Source organism: Macaca mulatta, chromosome 5 (assembly GCF_049350105.2).
Source record: "Macaca mulatta isolate MMU2019108-1 chromosome 5, T2T-MMU8v2.0, whole genome shotgun sequence".
Lineage (NCBI taxonomy): Eukaryota > Metazoa > Chordata > Mammalia > Primates > Cercopithecidae > Macaca > Macaca mulatta.
The window spans coordinates 128,244,152-128,268,250 of NC_133410.1; the positions used below are offsets into that span (position 1 = coordinate 128,244,152).

The following is a 24,099-nucleotide window of genomic DNA, read 5'->3' on the forward strand; positions in this document are numbered from 1 at the left end:
TTAAACTAAGGCAGTGTGGAGGGAAATTTATAACACGAAATGCTTATATTAGAAAAGAAGAAAGCTCTAAGCTTTTATCAGAAAAATGGAAAAAGAAAAGCAAATTAAGCCCAAAGTAAGCAGAGAAAAAAAATAATAGAGTTCTGGAAACCAATGAAATAGAAAACAGGAAAGCAATAGAAAAAAAAAAATTAGTGAAATGAAAAGCTGATTATTTGAAAGTATCAATAAAATTGATCCCTAGCCAAGACTGATCAATAAAAGAGAAGATACAAATTAACAGTATCAGGAGTGAAAGAATGGACATCATTGCAAACCTTACCAACATTAAGGGGATAATACAGAGTATTGTGAATTTTTTTGCCAATAAATTTGACAATTAGGTGAAATGGGAAAAGTCCTTTAAAGACACAAACTATGAAAGCTCCCTGAAGAAGAAGTAAAAACCTAAGTAGCACTTTCTATCAAAGAGATCGAGTTTGTGATTTAAAGTATTCCCATAAAGAAAATTCTAGGCCCAGATAGTGCTACTGATGAATTGCACCAGTCTTTTAAGAAGAAATAATAGCAGGTCTTCATAAACTCTTCCAGAAAATTAAAGAGGAAAAAACCCTTCCCAGTTCACTTTATGAGATGATTATAACTCTAATAACGTCCAGGCGCTGTGGCTCACACCTGTAATCCCAGCACTTTGGGAGGCTGAGGTGGGCTGATCACGAGGTCAGGAGATTGAGACCATCCTCGCTAACATGGTGAAACCCCGTCTCTATTAAAAATACAAAAAATTAGCCAGGCGTGGTGGTGGGTGCTTGTAGTCTCAGCTACTTGGGAGGTTGAGGCAGGAGGATGGCATGAACCTGGGAGGCGGAGCTTGCAGTGACCCGAGATTGACTTAAAACAATAGTAATGAAACAGGAAAGGTTCCCTTGTGCAATGGGGGTGTCACTCGCTTCTTCAGTGTCCCCCGCTCAGACCCCTAAGGGAGCATACAGATGGTCAGGCTTTGGGGCTCTGATCCTATGGCAGTGTCTAGGGGTGAATGTTTACAGCTCCTGAAGCCCCAGTGAGCGTGTGTTACAGGGTGGCTCTTTTAGTCTGCCTATAGGCACTTGTGTTAACCAGCTCAATTAGACCCTCTACCTTGTCACAAGGACAGAGGGCTTTTTGTATCCCAGGTTTCTTGCCTTGGTGTAGGGGAAGAATCGGATCACATGTGGTCTTGGAGAATGAGTATAAATAAAATTTTATTATTATATAAATAAAGTTTTATTGAGTCAAAGTAGCTCTCAGCCGGTGGGGGAGCCAGAAGGGAGATGGTTTTCACCTGGAGTTGGGCTACTAGTTGGCCCCGGTCAAACTCCGCCTCTTCCCGGTGATCAATGACCTGGTGGTGTGCCAGTGCCTGTTGATGTGCTTTTGTGCTGGCATGCTTCTTTTGATGACCAGCCGCTCACATCTTCCGCCGATGTGCTCCTCTTGACATCTGGCTGCGTGTGTGTGTGCTCACTAAGGTTTCGGGTTTTTATAGGCCCAGGATGGGGGCGTGGTGGGCCAGGGTGGTCTTGGAAAATGCAACATTTGGGCACAAAGGCAGGAGTGCCTGTCCTCACCTAGGTCCATGGAGGTGGAGCCCTAGCCAGTGACCACAGCCTCCTCTACCCAGCACTTCCCTTCCCCACTTCCATATCATTTAAAGGAACCATGCTCCTCCCTTCCCAGTACTCCTGTGTCAATAACACATACAACCCAATACAATAATAAGTAGAAGATTTGAATGTGTATTTCTCTGAAGATATATGTATGGCATATAAAACTACTCCATATCATTAGTCATTACAGAAATGCACATTGTAACTGTAATGTGATACTGCTAAACACACCCACTAGAATAGTTTAACTTAAAAAGACTTACAGTAACAATTGTTGAAGATGTGGAGTAGTTATAACTCTCCTATATAAGGGGGAAATTAAAAATTGTATAGTATTCAAAAACTTAGAAAAGCACTTTGGCAATTTTCTATAAAGTTAAGCATACATTTATAGTACAACCTAGCAGTCCCACTGCTAGGTATTTACAAGAAAAATGTGTCCACAGAAAGACTTGTACTTGAATGTATATAGGTACTTAATTCATAATAACCCCAAAATGGAAACAACTCTAATTAATCTACCTACTGGTAAAGAGATAAGCAAAAGAATATTATTCCGTAATCAAAAGGAATGTACAACTACTGATTTGTGCAGCAATATAGATGAAACTCAAAAGTATGAGTTCATTTATGAGAAATTCTAGAAAAGTTGAAACTAGGACAGAAAGTGGATCAGTGTTTCCTTGCGGGTTGAATGTATTAATTTTCTATACTACGTAACAAATTACCACAACTTTAACAGCTTAAAACAATGCACATTTATTATTTCACAGTGTTAGTAGGTCAGAAGTCTAGGTCGTTTTTAACTGGATTCTCTGCTCTCTGTCTTACAAAAGTGGTCGAAGCATCAAATGACCTGGCCTTTTATCTGGAGACCCTAAGGAAGAAGAATCTGCTTTCGGGTTCATTCAGGTTGTTGGCAGAGGTATTTCCTTGTAGGAGTGAGGTTCCTGTTTCTTTGTTAACTGTCAACCAGGACCTGTTCTCTCATGTTAAGGCCCCCTCCACCTTCGAAGCAGCAATGGCACATCAAGTCTTTCTCGTGCTTCAAATCTCTCTTTTTCTGTCACCAGCCAGAGAAAGCGCTCTGCTTTTAAGGATTCATGTGATTACATTAGGCCCAACCAGATAATCGCCATATTTTTAGGTCAACTGTGCCATATAATGTAACGTGATAATGGAATAGATATCTTGTCATATTTACAGGTTTCTATAGCGTATGAAATCTGGGGATGGGGGTTGGGTGCACTTTTGGAATTCTGCCTACCACAGTGAGGAAGGTTATTGACTGTGAAGCGGCACAGGAGAGCTTCTCAGGGTGATGGAAATGTTCTATAGCTTGGTTCTGGTAATGGTTACATGACTGTAGGTTTGTCAAAACTTATTGAACTGTACACTAACGGGATGAATTTTATTGATTGCAACTTACACTTCAAAAGCTGGTTAACTTAAACATCCTATGTACAAAAATATTGTACATAGGAAAATTAGCTGTCACTGAGATACTAGTGACCTCTGAATGGTTTAATTTGTATCTTATCGAATAGAAAATAGACTAAAATAGAAATAGAAAAAACAATATAAAATAGAAGAAAGAGTAAGGAAAACTACAGTTGTGTGTGTAAGTAGATTTAGAGGAATAAAAGGGAGGAAGGAGTTAATTACTAGCTGTTCCTCTAGACCTTCTGTTAGAGTTAGATTCCTTCTGCTTTGCCTTCCTTTTTGCTACCCAAGTATTCTGCCTGGGGATTATAAATCTGAATGGTCTTAGCAACATCAGCTCTAGACCTCTGTCAGATATAATAGCAATTGTGCACAACATAGACTATAGTGACTATCTGCTATCATCCATCCAGCCATCTATATATGGTGCCATTATGTGAAATAAAGACTAAAATAATATTGTCCTTTTGGCTCCAGTGTAATAATTACTACCATAAACCTGGTGTTTCTGATATTCTTTCAGGCTGCCATTTTTCTCACTTGCATGCCCTTTCTTTACCATTTCATCTATTCTTATGGTTTCTTATGTTTATATGTTCATGACTTGAAAATCCATTATGTTCAACCCTAAACTCTTCTACAGGATTACCTTTTGAATCTAAATGTTTACTGGATCTCACCCCTTGAATGTTCTGTAGAATCTCTTTCATTTTATCCCAAATGGAACTCTATTTTCTCTCAAACAAGCTCATTTTCCTATAAATGCTATATGAGTTGGTGTAACAGTACTACTACCATTCACTGTAGAAACCTGGGAACTTTCTTTACTTTCCTCTATGCTTCATAGGTTTTGCTGACCTTACATCTGAAAGAGTGTCATATTCATCCCCTGTTCCTGCTACCGCTGCCCTTGTGCAGGCCCATGCCATCTCTCCTCCGCATTCCTTCACCAGCCTCCCAATTTATCCCTTTTACGTGCAGATTAATTTACCTCAAATTCATCTGATTCATTGCCATGGTCTGTTTATACCACAAGTCTGATTGTAATTTCCCTGCTTAAAACCAACAAAAGCTTTTTGCCACCTATTAGGTGAAGTCTAAATTTCTTATGTGACCTTCAAGACCAGCCATGATCTGACCCCTGGTTCTGTCTGCCTCATACTTTATTGTGTATATTACTTGATTACTTGGTTCATAGCATTTCTTTGAAATACATCTTGTCCTCCCAACATACACATGAAACTTGTGCTCATTTTTGGTTTTATAGTAAGATGTAACCTCTCTAAGAAGCCCATTCTGCTTCCACGTGGATCTTGTGCTATAATATGCATATCTCTGACTTTGCATATTTACATGTTTTGTTCTTTTTTTCTTTGGGCTTCAGCTGCACATAACTGAGTTAATATTTTTTTATTTTCTAAGTTGGCTGTCTAACCTTGTTTCAATTATACATACATACTCCTTGCTCAGGTGATCATATAATGCATATGTGTTTTCACACATACATTGTTTTACCAAAGTGAGATCATATTAAATTCCTGCATTTTGCCTTTGTCACTCAACAACACTGTTGTATTTTCCTCTAATGTGGTCTTGTGGTCTGTCTCTGGAGAGTGGCTATAAACACTACCCCGTCCCTGACAGGACTTCAGGAGATCTGGTCATTGGTGTTTACAGTGTGCCTTTCACAGGATACTTCTTTATCCTGGCATATGACCTAATGCCTTAGTATCCATGACCTTTGATAGGTGTCTCTCACAGGAAACTTGTTTATACTGGCAGATGCCCTTGTAGCTCTTGTCTTACCTGTGTTGAGTTTATTCCTATCTAGATAGCCATTCTCTGGAAGAGTCCTGACCAGAAAAGAAGTTGGATTCCGCTGTTATTGGGTGAGACACACAGGATACAACTCACTAAAACACATGAAATAACAGAAGCAGTGTTACTTACAAATTGAGAGAGGAGAGGGCAGCATGCCTCCTACGGCCAACTGGAAGCGAGGAGCCATCAAGACACGCATATTCAACCACTGGGTAGGGAGCAAGAGACAGAGAGCAAGGGGAACCTGTGAGCCAAAGCCTTTATTGGAGTCCAGGATATTACCTAGGTGGGTTTCCTGCAGGGAGTTCTAATTGGTGGGTTTAGAGTAAGTGGGTACATGTTTCATGGAGTCACTGCGACTGAAAGGTGGTCACTGTGGCATATCTGCACAGCCCATGCAGGCTGTGTGAGTCAGTAGGTCAAGTCAAGGGGGTTGTATTTCACTGACCACCTATAAAGAGGTGGTAACTAGGAAGCAATTGTATAAAGTAGATATCTGGATTGACCACATTGAGGAACTAGCAGGCAGAAAACTGGAAACTGTCAAGGGTAACTGAGCACTGTTTCTGATACGAGAAAGTCCAACTTATGTTCAAAGTGAATGCAGAGGTAACATAAAATTATAGGAATTCACTGCAAACACCCTGTTAGCAATTATGTTCCTACTGATGGATATTTACTTTATTTCCTTCATTATTTACTAGTACAACCTAATGTACCTCAATAAAAATAGTACTTTTATTTCTGGGGTATAGATTCTCAGTATTGAGTTTTGGAGGTTGAAGTGTGTTTTAAATTTTAATAGTTGTTGCCATGTTGATCTAATATTGCCAGAGAGTATAATAGTATGATTACATTTTTTGTTAGCAGTGAAAGAAGGTACTTCTTCCCTTTTATCTTCACCAATAGTATTTTTATATTTTTGCCAGTCTGCTAGAAATGAAGCAGCTTTCAACTACTGTATTATAATTCCTCTGATTTTGGAGGTCCCCAAGATCCCTCCCACCTGACAGATTTGTTGATTCTCTAGCAGGACTCACAGGGCTCAGCATATAGTTGTATGCATTGCTGTGATTTATTACAGTGAAAGGATATAAAGCAGGATCAGCAAACAGAGAAGGAGCAGGAGGTGAAGTCTGGAGGAAACCAGGCACAAACTTCCAGTTGTCTTCTGCCGGTGGAGTCATACAGGGCACACTGATTTCTCCAGCAATAGATTTTGTGATGACATGTGTAAAATGTTGTGTACCAGGACGCTCATTAGAGACTCAGTGCTTAACATTTTATTATGGGGTGGTCACATAAGCATCCTCTGCCTGGGACGTACCAAAATTCCAGAGTTCCAGAAGGAAAACAGGTGTTGAGGATAAACATTTTGTCTGTGCAGTTTAAGTGCAGTGACCCACTCTTATCAGGGTCATAGAAGCCTTCCCAAATCTTGAATTCCCAAAGATCAGCCCTGCAAGCAGACCACTGTAAGGATGGCAGTCTCAGGAGTGCTATGTAAAGTCTTTTCTTTTGCTCTTTTTAAAAATCAGCTTTATTGAAATGTAATCACATACCATACAGTTCACCCTTTAAAAGTGTAAAATTCAGTGGTTTTTAGTATATTCACAGAAATATATGTACATTACCACAGTCAATTTTGGAACATTCTTACCACCTCAGAAAGAAACTCTACCTTTAATGATCGCCCCTCATGTTCCTATAGCCCCCACTTGTCCAGTCTTAAACAACCATTAATCTTCTCTCTATCTTAGTAGATTTCCTAGTTGTGGACATTTCATATGAATGGAATCATATAATATGTGATCTTTTGTAACTGACTTTTACACTTTGCTTAACTTTTTTAATGTTCATTCATGTTGTAATATGTGTCACTACTTCCTTTTTATGGCTGAATAATATTCCACTATATGAATATACATAACACATTTTGTTTATCCATTGATTGGTTGATGGACATTTGTTTGGGTTGATTCCACTTTTTGACTGTTATGAATAATGCTCTGTTAGCTATTTTCTTCACAGCCTCCCAAATATTTGAGAGAATAAATACAGACACGTTTTCATTCTCATAATAAACTGCATTATTCTTTTCAATAGTATGTTATTCCTTTGACATATTGATAGATTCTGTTTGCTAGCATTTTCTTTATAATTTTTGTACCTATAATCATGTCACATTCATATGAGATTTACTATGTTTTGATATGAAGGATATGTTAGCCTTATGAAATGATTTGGGGTTACTTTCTATTTCATTTTCCCTGTGGCCTGCAGGGATCTAACACTAGAATTAACTGTTACTTGAAGTCTAGATGAAATTTAACTTTGAATTTATCTGACCCAGATGCCATTTAACATGGGAGAACTTGGCCGGGCGCGGTGGCTCAAGCCTGTAATCCCAGCACTTTGGGAGGCCGAGACGGGCGGATCACGAGTTCAAGAGATCGAGACCATCCTGGCTAACACGGTGAAACCCCGTCTCTACTAAAATACAAAAAAAATTAGCCGGGCGAGGTGGCGGGCGCCTGTACTCCCAGCTACTCGGGAGGCTGAGGCAGGAGAATGGCGTGAACCCGGGAGGCGGAGCTTGCAGTGAGCTGAGATCCGGCCACCGCACTCCAGCCTGGGTGACAGAGCGAGACTCCGTCTCAAAAAAAAAAAAAAAAAAACAAAAAAAAACCATGGGAGAACTTTTATCTCTTTTCCATTTTCTTCTAAACTAGCCTTTTTAAGCTTTTCATTTTTTCTTGTATTAATTTTGGTAATTTGTATTTTGTAGGAAATTACCTGTTCCTTTAGATTTTCAAAGTTATTGACATAAGAAAGAAAGTAATATTCTTACCATTGCTTATGTGTCTGGTCATTTCTCCTTTATCAATTTCGTTAGTGTTTATGTTTTTCTTTCTCTCTCTCTTTTTTTTTTTTCACCTTTATCAGGCTTTTTGTAAAGATGTTGTCAGTTTTTGTAAAATTTTACTTTGGGATTTATTTTTTCTATTGTTTGACTATAAATTGACTTGGAAATCTGTTTTCTTTTTAGTATTTAGGTTTCACAGTTTTCATCTTACTTCTCTTTTTTCCTTTTTTTTTTTTTTTTTTTGAGACAGAGTCTCGCTCTGTCGCCCAGGCTGGAGTGCTGTGGCCGGATCTCAGCTCACTGCAAGCTCCGCCTCCCGGGTTCCCGCCATTCTCTTGCCTCAGCCTCCCGAGTAGCTGGGACTACAGGCGCCCGCCACCTCGCCCGGCTAGTTTTTTTTTTTTTTTTTTTGTATTTTTTAGTAGAGACGGGGTTTCACCGTGTTAGCCAGGATGGTCTCGATCTCCTGACCTCCTGATCCGCCCGTCTCGGCCTCCCAAAGTGCTGGGATTACAGGCTTGAGCCACCGCGCCCGGCCTTTTCCTACATCATGTTTGAATTCTTTGAGTTACACATCCTGTTTTTATCTGAGTTTCTCAGTCTCTAATTCTGGGAAATTCTTAATCATTTCTAGAGATATTTACTTATTTCCCTTCCTGAGAATCTTACTAGATATTGACATTTAGATATTTTAACAATGTCTCATACCTTTTGAGAAGTGTTTATATTTTCTGCTTCCTTATTCCTTTTTTAATGTTTTGTAGGAGAATTGCTTGGCCTGAACTTGTTGCTCACTAGTATGTTCTTGCCCTATATTCTGTTTTTTTTTTTTGAGACAGAGTCTTGCTCTGTCACCTAGGCTGGAATGCAGTGGCGCGATCTCAGCTCACTGCAAACGCCGCCTCCCGGGTTCACACCATTCTCCTGCCTCAGCCTCCCCGGTAGCTGGGACTACAGGTGCCCGCCACCACACCCGGCTAATTTTTTGGTATTTTTTAGTAGAGACAGGGTTTCACCATGTTAGCCAGGATGGTCTCCATCTCTTGACCTCATGATCCGCCCTCCTTGGGCTCCCAAAGTGCTGGGATTACAGGTGTGAGCCACCGCACCTGGCCCCTGTATTAAATTTGCTAGTTAACTCATCGAGTTTTATTTCAGCAGTTTGAAAAATCTTGACATATCTTCAATTGGTGAATATTTATTATGTTTGTTTTAAATTTGTGTTCACTTTAGTCTTTTTTCTTATGGTATAGATTGTTCAGTTTGTTGCCTTTCTTTCATTGTGCTCATACTCTCCAAGTGTCTGGTTATATTTTTCCTAGAAGTACCAAGTTATGAGCTAGTAATATTTGCTTGGGGAGCAGGGTGAAAGGCCAGGCTCTAACATGCGTTTTTGTGTGATTTCATGGAGTAGATGTGGGGGTGTATGAACTTGATTCGGGGTGATGCATTTCGACAGTTGGTGCCAAAAAGGAACTTCCTGTTGACCTGCCTAGAGGCATCATCTTCTCCAGGACCTGCTATTCTTATTGTATTTATGCAGCACGGATGAGGACAGAACACACAGGGGCCTTGCAGGTGACCTAAACTTGTTACCGTTTCCCAAACTGCTTGTGTTCTGGTGCTTTCCTGATATAATAATCTCCTGTACTCTGCAGATGGCACTGGGGTGGTAGCAGAGCTTTTCTGTCTCATTGCATCCTGTAGGGTAGAAATTCTCTGCCCAGAGCATTGCCCAGAGCAATGGAAAAGGTCATAACTAGGTGTTTTCCAGTTGGTAGCATTTGGCCTGCTCCATCTCTTGGTTGCCATTTCCTTAACACCCTAGAAGCCAGTTGCTTTTAGTGTCCCCAAGGTTTTTCCTTCATTAGACTGCTTTTTGCTTTTGTGTAATCTACAGGGTTGAGATGGAGGGAGGGAAGCAGAAGTTTGAAATCTTGTGCTGGAATGGAAGCCATAATATTTTTAAATTATCTGTTTGTGTCTGTGCCCCTCACCAAACTAAACCCCTTAAGGGTAGTGATTTTTATATGTATGCTAAGGTATATATTAAAATAGTTCATGGAGCAGACTTGGTGTCTAATAAAGTTTATTGAAAATATTTCAAAAAGATTCTTTCATTAAAAATAAAAATGTACTACCAATACAGAACTTCCTTAATGTTGTAAAAACATGATTAAATTTATGAAAACCTTAATTTGTGCGCAAAGTTTCAGGATCATTTAGATCACTTTAGAAGGGGTTATAAACTGTAGAGTAAAATTAAAATAAGAAAACAACTAACATAATACATTCATCCCTCAGTGGACTGGTTCCAGGACCTACTGCAGATACCACAATCCATGGATTCTTAAATTCTTCAGTGGACCCTGGGGAACCCACAAATAGTAAAAGTTGGTCCTCCACAGCTGAGGTTCCGCATCCCACAAACACTGTATTTTTGATCTGTGGTTCTTGAATCCACAGATGCAGAACTCGTGGATATGGAGGACTGGCTGTATAGTCCTCCAAATGTTTTATAATTCTCAAAACATTTAACCTATGTTAAAACGCACTGTTATTGTTATCCCCATCTTAAAAGTGAAGAAACCATGAATCAGAGATGGTAAGAATGTATCTAAGACTAAGCAGCCAATAAATAGGCCTAGAAACAAAGTCTCCTGACTTGGATTCTTTTAGAGACTGATACTTCTTTATTTTTCAGTGCTTCACTATTTTAATGGCTATTTGATTAATGATATTGAACTGATCTGTGTCATTATGTCTGTCATCTTTTTGTGCTATGGAACTCAATGACTGTTACCCAGAGTTTTTGTTGTTGTTGTTTGTTTTTAGAGACAGCATCTTGCTGCCCTGCCACCCAGGCTGGAGTGCAGTGGTGCAATCTTAGTTCACTGTAGCCTCAAACTTCTGGGCTCAAGTAATCCTCCCGCCTCAGCTTCCTGAGTAAAACTATGCTTGGCTTTTTTTTTTTTTTTTTTTTTTTTTTTAATTTTTTGTAGAGACAAGGTCTTGCTATGTTGCCCAGGCTAGTCTTGAACCCCTAGTTTCAAGTGATCCTCCCCACTCGATCTCCAGAAGTGCTGGGATTACACATGTGGGCCACCCTGCGTGGTCATCACCCGAGTTTAAAGCCAGAGTTCTTAAAAAGGGCTTGTGAGATCCCACATGATCTGTGTTTTTCCCATTTACTTTTCTCTTTGTTCACATTTCTCCTGCCACACCAGGCTTTATATTACTATTTCTCCACTGTACCAGATACGCTCCTCAGTATCTTTGAGGTTTCTGTTCACTGTGCTTGGAATTCTTTCTCTCAGGTGGCTTCTTCATCCCTTTCCAATCTTTGTGCAAATGTAACCTCAATGAGACCATTGTTCATTATCCTATCTAAAAGCACAAACCATCCCACATTATATATACTTCCTATCTCTTTTTCTTAGATTGCTTTTGTTGCTACTTAGCACATAACCCTTCTAGTACACTGTACAATTTATTATACATTAAGGTATTGTCTGCCTTTTGTCATTATAATGTTAGTTCCAGTGATTGGTTCAATACGTGACTCAAAAAATGTTGAATGAAGTAATTCATCAACAAAATTCAGTTGATTAGACAAAACTGTTAGTAATACAGGTATACTGCTGAGGTATTGCAGGTTTGATTCCAGACCACTGCAATAAAGCAAGTTGCAGGAATTTTTTTGTTTTGCTGTGCATATAAAAGTTATGTTTACACTATACCACAGTCTATTAAGTGTGCAAAATAGCATTGTCTAAAAAGACAATATATATATCTTACTTAAAAGCTACAGTTAGAAAATGCTAATGATCATTTGAGCTTTCAGTGAGTTGTAACCGTTTTGCTGATAGAGGGTCTTGCCTTGATGTTGATGGCTGCGACTGAATCAGGATGATGGTTGCTGAAGGTTGAGGTGGCTGTGGCTATTTCTTAAAATAAGGCAATGATGAAGTTTGTCACATTGACTCTTTCTTTCACCAAAGATTCCTCTGTAGCATGTGACAACATATCAAACAGTGTAGCTATTTGATAACATATTCCCCACCGTAGATCTTCTTTCAGAATTGGGGTCGAACCCTGACACTGCAGTAATGTTCTAAACAGCATCTTCACCAGAAGTTGGTTTCATCTCAGGAAGCCACTTTCTTTACTCAGCCACAAGAAGCAATTCCCCTGTTCAAGTTTTATCATGAGATTGTAGCAATTCAGTCACATCTTTACATTCCACCTACAATTTTAGTTCTCTTGCTGTTTACATCCAGTTACTTTCTCCACTGAAGTCTTGAGCCCCTCAGAGTCATTCGTAAGTGTTGGAATCATTAACCAAATATCCTGTTAATGTTCATATTTTGCCCTCTTCTTGTGAATCCTGATTGTTCTTTATGGCGTCTAGAATGGTGAATCCTTTTCAGAAGGTTTTTCAGTTTACTTTGCCCAGATCCATCAGAGGACTCTCTTTCTGTGGCAGCTATGGCCTTATGAAATGTGTTTCTTTTTTTTTTCTTTTTTCTTTTTTTTTTTTTTTTTGAGACAGAGTCTCGCTCCATCGCCCAGGCGGGAGTGGTGCAATCTCTGCTCACTGCAAGCTCTGCCGCCTCCCAGGTTCACGCCATTCTGCCTCAGCCTCCCTAGAAGCTGGGACTACAGGCGCCCGCCACCACGCCCGGCTACTGTTTTTTTATTTTTAGTAGAGACGGGGTTTTACCGTGTTCGCCAGGATGGTCTTGATCTCCTGACCTCGTGATCCGCCCGCCTCGGCCGCCCAAAGTGCTAGGATTACAGGCGTGAGCCACCACGCCCGGCCCGAAATGTGTTTCTTAAATAATGGGACTTAAAAGTCAAAATACTCCTTGATCCATGAACTGCAGAATGGTTATTGCAGGGATGAAAGCGACATTCATCTCTTTGTACATCACCATCAAGAAATCTTGGGTAACCAGGTGCATTGTCAATAAACAGCAATATTTTGAAAGGAATCTTTTTCTGAGCAGTAGGTCTTCAACTGTGGGCTTAAAATATTCAGTAAACCATGCTGTAAACAGATGTGCTGTCATCCAGGCTTTGTTGTTCCATTTGTAGAGTACAGTCAGTCTAGATTTATCATGATTTTTAAGGCCCTAGAATTTTCAGAATGATAAGTGAGCATTGGCTTCAACTCGAAGTCAACAACTGCATTAGGTCCTAATAAGAGAGTTGGCCTGCAGCTGGAAAGGTGGCCGCCCCCTCGCCCGTCACGCAACGCACATTCTTGGGGAACCTGGTGCTAAACCATTTGTAGACGAACTCCTTCTGGGTCGGGGTTTTGTATGTAGCAGAGCAGCTCCCTCACTGCAATCTATTGAAAGTCAGCCCTCAACACAAGGGTTGGAAAAAATTAAAAAGTAATTAAAAAAAAAAAAGAGTCAGCCTGTCCTTTGAAGCTTTGAAGCCAGGCATTGACTTCTTTCTGACTGAGAATGTCCTGGATGGCATCTTCTTCTATCTGTCCATATCATTGTCAGTCTTCAACTGTTTCTTTAACAGATGACAGTCTTCATCTGTCAAACAGTTGATGACTGTTTCTTCTTCAACACGGAAAATCTGCTAATTAGTGTAGCCATCAGTTAGCTAGATCTCTGGATAATTTGCTGTAGCTTCTCCATCAGCATTTGCTGACTCACCTTGTATTTTTATGTTATGGAGATGGTATCTTTCCTTAAACCTCCTGAACCAACGTCTTTTAGCTTCCTACTTTTCTTCTTTAGCTTCCTCACCCTCTTTTTCTCAGCTTTCATAGAATTAAAGAGCGTTAGGGCCTTGCTCTGGATTGGGCTTTGGCTTGAAGGAATGTTGTAACTGGTTGGATCTTCTATCCAGGCCACTCAAATTTTCTCAATATCAGCAATAAGGGAGTTTCGCTTTCTTATCATTCAGGTGTTTACTTGAGTAGCACTTTTAATTTTCCTTCAAGAGCTTTCCCTTTGCATTCACAACTTGGGTTACTTACTGTTTGGTGTAGGAAGCCTACCTTTCCGCCTGTCTCGGCTTTCAACATGCCTTCCTCACCAAGCTTAGTCATTTCCAACTTTTAACTGAAAATGAGAGACATGCGACTCCTTTTCCTTGAACGCCTAGGGGCCATTGTAGGGTTATGAACTGACCTCATTTCAATACTGCTGCATCTCAGGGAATAGGGAGGCCTGAGGACAGGAGAGAGTTGGGGAAACAGGTGGTCAGTGGAGCAGTCAGAATACACACATTCATGGATTATGCTTGCTATCGTATATGGGAGTGGTTCATATTGCCTGAAAACAAGTACAGTAGTAACATCAAAGATAACTCACCACAGGTCAGCATAACGGATACAGTAATAATGAAAAAGAATTACTGAAGTGTCACATAGACATGAAGTGGGCATATGCTGTTGGGAAAATGGTGCTGGTAGATTGGCTTGGTACAGGGTTGGCACACACCTTCAATTTGTTAAAAAGGCAGTATATCTGCAAAGTGCAATTGAGTAAAATGCTATAAAACAAGGTATTCTTGTACTCATTTGTTTTTAATTCATAAGTTTAACATTTAAAGTCCTTTTAATCAGGAGTGTGCATTTGTTGATACCATGGAAATTTAATTCACCAAGATTTATTTATGACTTAAAGGTTTCTTTTGGATAATTATACATACCATTTACATAAAATCTGTCTTTTTTGGAAAAATACAATTCTGTGTAAGACGGTAACAGTATATTAATAAATAGAACAATTTAGTATTGACAGATATAGGATACCAGCTGAAATATAATTTCTAGGTTTTTGGAGAATATTTTCCTTATGAAACCATCCTTTGAACATTGAGCTTAAGATAGGTAGGGATTGATGTCACAGTGATATTTTAAAAATGTAAATGATGAAATTTAAAAAAATATATATTAGAATGCTATCAGTTCTAATCCTTTTTATGACGAGTTTTAATTCTATATTCAATATTTGTGTTGAAATGGTAAAGTTGAGTTTTCTTATTTGCATTTGCATTTAAACTTTTTTTTTCTTTTTTGTAGATTTGCTTTGAGGTCACGGTTGATATGAAATATGGAGTCACCTTTCATAACTTCACCTGGGAAAGAGAAAGAAAACTTTCTTGTTAAAAAAACATAAGGAAAACAAACAACCAAAGGAATCATGCCAAATGCCAACTCTCCATCTTTTTGTATTATTAGCATATTCTGTGCATCAGGACAAATGGCTTATGCATTAAAGGAGATGATTTATTTATCAGTATTTTTAGCCATTAAAAAAAATTGTTTTCATATTAACCTTATACAGCTCCCATAAAATTTAACACATCTAAACATCTTTAAGGCCTTGTTTAAAACAGCTGTCTTTTTTAGTGCTTAGAACTTCTATGTTTATGCACCGTATTGTTACTTGTCAAAGTCTTTAAGAGTTTATAACATCAGGAAAGATATGGACTTGGAAACTTCCATTATTAAAATAGACTGCAGTGGATTTAAGTGGACAATTCAAGACATCCATTTTATTGTCCAAAATATTACATAAAAATGTATAGTTTTTAGCCTAAATGCAAACAAAGTTGCTTGAAAATGGCATGGGTAAAATTCTTACGGAAACCTGGTGGCAATCTTGGAAAAGTTTATCAGCCTGGAAGTATGCTATCCCTAGCCCCTACCAAAGGCTTGTTAAATGAACCAGGACAAAACAGCTGCTTTCTTAATAGTGCTGTACAGGTGAGACCATAATTACTTACTATATTTTAAAAAGTACTTTTCAGAATATCCCTTGTTTAACGCTTCTTTAGCTCATACATTAAAAATAAAGTTACTATAGATTAGAATGACTTTTTAATATAACTTTTAATGGGAGCAAAAATGTTTTGGCTGGTCATTTTGGTTTTTATAATAAATGGAAATGTTTTTTTCAACAGACTGATGTATCGCTGTGATATAAATAATCTTCTTATTTAAAAGGTTTATTTAGTAAATTAAGGACATTTTTCTAACATACACAAACGTTTTTGTTTTAATCAGCTAACAGCCCTCCCTTAAAAAAACATACAGTAGGGCGAGGTGGCGGGCGCCTGTAGTCCCAGCTACTAGGGAGGCTGAGGCAGGAGAATGGCGTAAACCCGGGAGGCGGAGCTTGCAGTGAGCTGAGATCCGGCCACTGCACTCCAGCCCGGGCGACAGAGCGAGACTCCCTCTCAAAAAAAAAAAAAAAAAAAAAAACATACAGTATATGGATCCCTGTAGATAGAATAAAAAGACTGCTTGGATTGAAATGAGAATGCAGAGTTTTTAATCTCAGTACTCAAACTCCCTTCACCTCCCACTGTGGTCCTTAAATTACCTCTGTGGAATCATCATTTGGGCAGCACTGTTTTGGTTAAATTGGAGGATAATCCATTTTGCTTCAATCCTTATTGAAAATCTTTTAATTAACCTGCTTTTCTGCCTTAGATAACTATACTTTCTTATGCATAATAAAGTTTTTATTCAGCAGTTTTAGATTTTATAGATCCTGTGTCCTGACCATTGTAGAGTACTAAAGATGAGGAAGATTTAGAATACTGATAAATTTTTCTATTGACCTTAGAATATACTTTAAAAGAATTCATATATAATGATTCACTTTTCATGTGTATTTTTTCTTTTGAAAACTAATAGAGAAAAATATTTGTTGATTAGCTCATTTGACGGATAAACACGTGTAGAGTGTGTCAAGCGTACAGACGTCTGACTCAGAGCTGTGTTCTCCGTTGCCTTCTACCTGAGACAGATGCCAAACTTGAATGTTCTCTAACTCACCCAGGAAAGAGAAGCAGCTGGTATTAAGAAAGCATTAATTTACTTTAGTTCACTTAAATGCTAGTGTTCTGCCCTGGCTCAAAGATCCCACTGACATTACTGTGACAAATGCAGAAAAATATTTATTCAGTGGCAATGGATATAGTGAAATATTAGATACCAAAAGACCTGGAATTAAATGATTTTGATGGAATCAGGCTGTGAGAAAGGGTTTCTGCCTTTTCAGATACTTTTCTATTTATCCGTTTTCCTACCCCTTTTCCCTTTTATGTTTCCCCTCTGTTTCTGTCCGTTTCATTAGCACCCAAAATACTATGCATAGTTCAGAGAAACAAAACGCATATTAGAACAGGTGAAAATTTTGAGTGAGGAAACTTACATGGATCAGAACATTGAGAAGTATTCCTATGATTATGTATTTTTTTTTTTTTTTTTTTTTTTTTTTGAGACGGAGTCTCGCTCTGTCGCTCAGGCTGGAGTGCAGTGGCCGGATCTCAGCTCACTGCAAGCTCCGCCTCCCGGGTTCACGCCATTCTCCTGCCTCAGCCTCCCGAGTAGCTGGGACTACAGGCGCCCGCCATCTCGCCCGGCTAGTTTTTTGTATTTTTTTAGTAGAGACGGGGTTTCACTGTGTTAGCCAGGATGGTCTCAATCTCCTGACCTCGTGATCCGCCCGTCTCGGCCTCCCAAAGTGCTGGGATTACAGGCTTGAGCCACCGCGCCCGGCCTGATTATGTATTTTTTAAAAAATGAACGTTCTTCTGACATTTACCATGAAGACTGTTTACTTATACTCTCTGCATAGTTGCCATTTCTGGTGCTCATCAGTTTTTTGCATAGATCCACATTCCATCTGATATCCTTTGCTTTTGCTTGAAGGTTCTTTCTTGTAATACAGGTTTATTGGTGATCAATTCTTTCAGCTTTTGTATGTCTGGAAAAGATCTGTATTTCACTTTTGTTTTTGAAAGATATTTTCACTCATTAAAGATGGTCCAAGTTGACATTTTTCTTTCAGTACTTTAAAGATTTTTGCTTCTCTGTGTTTTAGCTTGCATTATTCTAATGAAAAATCTAATATTCTGATCTTTGTTTCTCTGTATGTTATTTGTTCTTTTTCTCTAGGTGCTTTTAAGATTTTCTCCTTATCATTGGCTTAAACCAATTTAATGATGTTTCCTGATACAGGTTTCTTCATATTTCTTGTGTTTGGGTTTGTTGAGCATCTTGGATCTGTGGGTTTTGGATTTAAATCAAATTTGGAAACACTTTGTTATTTCTTCAAATAATTTTTCTGACTCTTCCCTCCTTTGGGGTTTTCCAGTTACATATGCAGTGGGTTGCCTGAAGTTTTCCAGTTGTTCTACAGCTCACTGATGCTCTCTTTATTTTCTTTCTCAGTCTTTTTTTCTCTTTGTGTTTTATTTTGTGTGGTGTCTGTTACTCCATTTTCAAGTTCATTAATCTTTTCCTTTGTATTGCCTAACTGCAATTAATCCCATCCAGTGTATTTTTTGTCTTAGACATTGTAGTTTTCACTTTGAGAAGTTTGATCTTGGTCTTCTTAAAATCTCTTTCATGTCTCTACTTAGCATTTGCTAGTCTGTTAAACATGTGAAGTGTAGTTGTAATAATTGTTATTACGTACTTGTCTGCTAATTCTGTTATTTGTATAAATACTGGGTGTGTTTCAATAACTTGTTTTTTTTGTTTCTTATCTTGTTTTTGTTTTCTTTTAATACTTGGTAATCTTTTGTTGGATGTCAGACAAATTTTACCTTGTCAGGTTATGGATATTTTTATATTCCTAAAAATAATCTAGAACTTTGTTCTGAGACAGAGTTTATTTGGAAGCAGTTTGATCATTTTACTTTAAACTTTGTTAGGCAGGACAGAGCTGTGTTTACTTTTGGATTAAATTCTCTGCTATTGAGACTCTTCTTTTTCAACCATTGCTCTGTGAATTATGAAGTTTTCTCTTTGGCTGCAGGAATAGGCACTATCTTGGGCCTGTGCGAGCTCTGGGCAGTATTCCCTCTAATCTTTTTGGGTGTTTCTTTCCCAGGCCTCAGACAGTTTCCTCATAGTACACCCCCAAATACTGGAGGGGGATCGTCTACTGATCCCTGATGTTAACTCTCTGTGCAGCTCTCTGCAGTACTCTGCCCTGTCAACTCTAGCAGCTTTGGGGGATCTGCTGGTCTCTGTTATCTGCCATTTAAGCTAATTTACAAAGCCAATTCTCCCTGACAAAACAACTATTCAAATAGATTTTCTATGAGATAAGACCTGACTTTCTTTTTGAAAATCCAGAATGCAAATGTTGATTTGCAATTTGATGAATACTTTTTAAAAAATGCTGAGAAATAAATTGTAGAATATGTCTTATAAGAATTTACTAAACACGACATTACAATGTTTAGATCTGATATAAGACAGAAAAATGAATTTATATGCCATTTCATATTAATATTTAAGCTATTTCTTACATTATTTTTAAGTAAAGAATGTATGATGAAAGGTTTGTATTTAATATATGTATAGATATGTGTTGATCTTTTGGGACTAATATAAGAAATATGTATAAATATTCAAAAATAACTACATTAATTTTGTTAGGCACCATTTAAATTGCTACATGCAAATAATGAAAAAGTGTATATTGCTAAAAACTAATTAGTTCAACAACTAGCTTAAACCTTAATTTTTTAAAAATAAGTGATAGAATATAATCAACATTTTAAAATGAAATGGGACCAGGAACATTGGCTCACACCTGTAATCCTAGCACTTTGGGAGGCCAAAGTAGGTGGATCACTTGAGGTCACGAGTTTGAGACCAGCTTAGCCAACATGGTGAAACCCTGTCTCTACCAAAAACACAAAAATTAGCTGGGTGTGGTGGCAGGCGCCTGTAGTTCCAGCTACTCAGGAGGCTGAGGCAGGAGAATCGCTTGAACCCAGGAGGCTGAGGTTGCATTGAGCCAAGGGCACCATCACATTCCAGCCTGGGCAAGAAAGTGAGACTCCATCTAAAAAATAAATAAATAAAAATAAAATAAAATGAAATGGATGAAGATTAACTATAATTAGGATAATTATTTTGTGATAGCCATTTGTTAAAGTAGCCTTTACACTATTGTGTTAAAGACAGTAATGTACAGGGAACTTGAAATAAATCACATAAAACATTTCATCTGTAGTTTGATCCAGTGTAACTCAGAGTTTTTGTAATCATAGAAGACATTCTAGTTACATTTGGAAGACTTCACTAACTTTATAAACAGATTATAGAGGGTATTCTATTTTAGCTGAATATTTTAAACTTTAATGCAAAAGCAGTACAATTAGGTCTAATATAACACATTAGTGTGATTTTAATGTCTGAGAAGCAAAGTTATAACATTTAGTATTATAATACTGTTTAATAGCTCACATTTTTTGTATTCTTACTGCTTGTTTGAACATTACATATGTCACCTAATTTAATCCTTACAACATCCGTAAGAGGTAAGTACTACATTTATCTTTATTTTACTGATGAGAAAACTGAGTCCCAGAAAATATTTTGCCTGAGTCAGTCCAGAAATTGGTAAACAGTAAACTCAGAATTAGAAACCAGACACCTGCCTTCAGATGTGTTTTATTAACCTCAGTGGTATACTATTTCTAAAGCTGTGCTGTCATTAAATCATTTTCTTTGTTGGTAAAATGGATTTCATTGTATTTTTTAAAATATGCTAGGATGTGATACTCAAGAAAGTTTTTAAACATCATCAAGTGCTTTGCAAAAACACTGAGTTATCTGTGGTAGGAAAATTGATCCTATTCATTATGCTTTAATAAAAGGCAACGTTTAAGGAGAAATTCTAAAATGACATTTAGTTGTGGAGTAGTTGAAAATATAGGACATATTAAAACCAGTTTGTTTTTATTTACTTTTTGTTTTTATTTGGGAGAAAGGAGAGATCATGAATAGATTTTCTTAGGTTATTTGAGGACACGACTAAAAGATAGAGAAATTTGAAGATATTATTTGTTTATTGTAGTAGTAGTATCAGTCACAAATAGCAGCTGGTACTCGTTGCATGCCAGTTGAGTACCATACCCTGCTCTAGAAACATTACATATTATTTAATCCTTACAAGAACTTTATGAGACACAAGTACTGTTCTTATCCTCATTGTGTAGAATTTAGGTTTTTCAGAATGATTTTATGTACTGGACTGATTTGTTTTGACAGTTACAATCTTTTTGGGTTTGCTTTATCTTTGTCTTTTAGTAGCAGAAGATAAGTGATAATTGCAGCAAGTATATACTTAGGTAATTTATTAATGGCTGCTGCTTACTATGCTGTACACAGGTACCCCCTTTCTTGTTCCATGTACAGTGACTGCACACACCTCTGCTCACCCCTTTTTCTTAGCATAATGTGCAGACCCCTATTTAGTACACTCTGGCTTTAAAGTCTAATGATATTTCCTTTCAAAATTTCAGTTTGTTTCAAGTATTATAATCACTTCCTCTTTCATGTCTCTGCCAACTTTTCTATTTGGTATTCCATGTTTCCCGTTCAGACCAAATCCTTAATGAGGAGTTGGTTTTTGCCTGCTCCATGCCTGTTATGGTTTTTCATGTGCACCAGTAACAGTGTCTTCTGAATCCAACTTTTATATATGCACAACATGCATGTAGCAATTTTATACTTGCTGTTATTTCCAGCGATTATGTATGTATGATTATGTACAGGCAATTAAAAGAAGTTACTTATTAGCTTTTTGCAATTTGTAAAATATCTAAATCTGTCTTTTGTTACAGTAAGAAAAATCTGTTTGTTTCTTTTTCCTTCACATCTTACTGTTTTTTAGGTCTTATGGCAATTGGATATATTCCGACGAAGCTTGCGGGTTTTGACTGGACATGTTTGTCAGGGAGATGCCTGTATATTTTGTGCATTGAAGGTAACCTTTTAATAGCTCTGAAAAATTACTATCAATTGTTCCTTCAAAAATTTAAGTTTGATAATTGATATATTGGGTCAGTTTGTTGTAACTAAAGTTCACTGTCAGGTGATTAATAGTTTTGAAGATGAATTCTTCACAGTGTGACTTACTCAGGTTTGTGTTTTCATTTTCCTCTTTTATGTAAGGACAGTTAAAAATTAATATTCTAAGTAGAAAATTGTTAGGAACATTATCTTTTTCATTATTTTGCAGTTATTCTTACTCATTTTAACAAATGTTTTTGGAGCTACTACTGAGTTCTGGGTACCAATGTAGTTACTGAGGATACAGCAGTGAACAAAACTGATAAAAATTGCTGTTCTCATAGAGCTTGTATTCTTATAGAGGAGGAGACAATAATAACAAAGCAAAATATTATAAGTATGTTAGATAGTAATAGTTGTAACAGTGGAAAAATACATTAGGGAAAGAAAATAGGGAGTGTTGTGTAGCCAGGAAAGCCTCACTGAGAAACTGATATTTGAATCGAGACCTTGAAGAGCCCTCCAGGTAGGCAAAGAAACAGCAACTGCAAAGGCCTTGAGGTATGAGTATACCTGACATATTTAAGGAACACCAAGGAAACGTGGGTGGCAGGAGCTTTATGAGCAAGGAAGAGAGTGGTAGAATATGAGCTCCGAGGTGAGGGTAGCCGAGGTGGCTTTAAAACATGTCTGCAGATTCTTTTGCATGCTTCCTTATCCAAAATCTAATTCCTTGAATATAGACTGGCCTTACTGACTGATATCTGTCAAATAGACTATGGCAGAACTGAGGCTGCAATCCAGATATCTGAGGTTGGGTTAGTTTAGAAAAGGTGATATAGCTATCACCCAGCTCTGTTTCTTGAGTTGCTCATTCTTGGAAGTGAGCCACCATGATGAGGAAGCCAGGTGGCCTTGAGGAAAGACCACTTGGAGGCATTCTGGACACAGCTAGAGCTGAGTTCCCAGCCCACAGCCAGCATCAACTGCCAGACATGAAAGAGTGACCTTCACATATTCCAGGTCCCGTCATTCAAACTGTCCAAAATGACTTCAAATGAAGCAGAGACGTGCTGTCCCCACCCAAATTGCAGATTTGCGTAACTACATTTTGGGGGTGGTTTAGTTACAGGGCAATACATAACTAGAACAGGGGTTTAGATTGTGTAGGGCCTTATAGACCTCTGTAAGGATCGTGGCTTTTTCTATGAGTGATTTAGGGAGATGGGGGATTGTTTTGAGTGGAAGAGTGATACAGTCTGTTTTAACCAGATACAATATTTGAACTAGATCCCTGTGGCTGCTCTGCTGAGGAAAATAGAAGGCAGACAAACAGAGTGTCCAGTATATATTAGCAACTCATTTGTGTCACTGAAATCTTTTGCCAGAGAACTTAAGATTTTGTTATACATTTTAGAGATAAATGTTTCATTTTTTACATTCTTGAATATTTGAACACACACACATAGACACACAGACATTTTTTTAAAAATTTATGTGCCTTAATTTCATTATGTTCCTGAAAAGATTGAGTAAATCACCAAAGGAAGAAATTTTATATTCTCTTTTTTTAAGAACATGGTAAAATAGGGTTATTGTTAGGAAATGAAGAATGAGCCTAGATCACATTACAGTATCACATTTTATTTATTCCACAGTAAATTTTGAATGTTTTGTCTAATTGTAAAACCTAGGATTATTAATTTCCTAGACCAACTCTCCCGTAGCCCTGCACAGTTACCTGCCTCTTTCCTGTGCTTGCCTTCCTCTCCTCCCCTGTCAAAAACACACATAAATACATTGCATTTTAGCCAAACTGGGCTCTATTTCTCAGAGCTGGTCTCCACCTCAAAGTCTCCTCATTGTTATTCCTTTTGTCTGGAATGCTTTTCTTCCAAATGTCCTCTTGGCTAACACCCTTATTTCCTTTATGCCTCTTCTCAAATGTTACTTTTCCATCAGTGAGGCCTTCCCCGACTACACTAGGTAAAAGGTAAGCTGCCTCCATCTATAATATCCCTGGCATTCCTATCCCCATTACACTGCTTTATTTTTCTCTCTTGTATCTCTTTATTTTTCTCTACTGTAGTTATCACATTCTGATGTTACATAATTACTTCTTTGCCTTCTCATTACTATCACTACTATTCATGTAGGTAGGGTTGTCATCCATTTTTCTAGTGTAGAACAATGCCTAACATATACTAGGGAGCCAAAAAATATTTGTTGAATCTTAAACATTACCTGGAAGTTAATTGCCTAAATAAGAGATAAAATCTGAAAGTTATTTTTCATCTTTTACTATTCATAATTTTAGCTATTTAATGGCTAAAATAATTATAGTTCTGGGTATCTAATATCAGTTGACATCTGTATTTTCTAATATTTTATTTATAAATTATATTTTTTTGCAGTAGTGAAACAGATTAATGAAATGTTTTCCTTGTATGTTGATCTTAAAAATATTTTTTTTTTGAGATGACATGACCCCTTGAGCTAACATGGGACTGAATATG

The 24,099-nt window shown here is 37.8% G+C and overlaps 1 protein-coding gene across 2 annotated transcripts in view; it reads left to right on the forward strand.

Annotated features, from left to right (window-relative positions):
* USP53 (ubiquitin specific peptidase 53) overlaps positions 1-24,099 on the forward strand; it is a 78,782-nt gene that overhangs the window by 12,441 nt on the left and 42,242 nt on the right. For both annotated transcript variants that reach the window (XM_015139141.3, XM_015139142.3), the window contains exons 3-4: positions 14,834-15,520; positions 21,465-21,557. In XM_015139141.3, coding sequence (XP_014994627.1) covers positions 15,377-15,520; positions 21,465-21,557 — 237 coding nt within the window. In that variant the 5' untranslated portion in view covers positions 14,834-15,376. The remainder of the gene's footprint in view (positions 1-14,833; positions 15,521-21,464; positions 21,558-24,099) is intronic.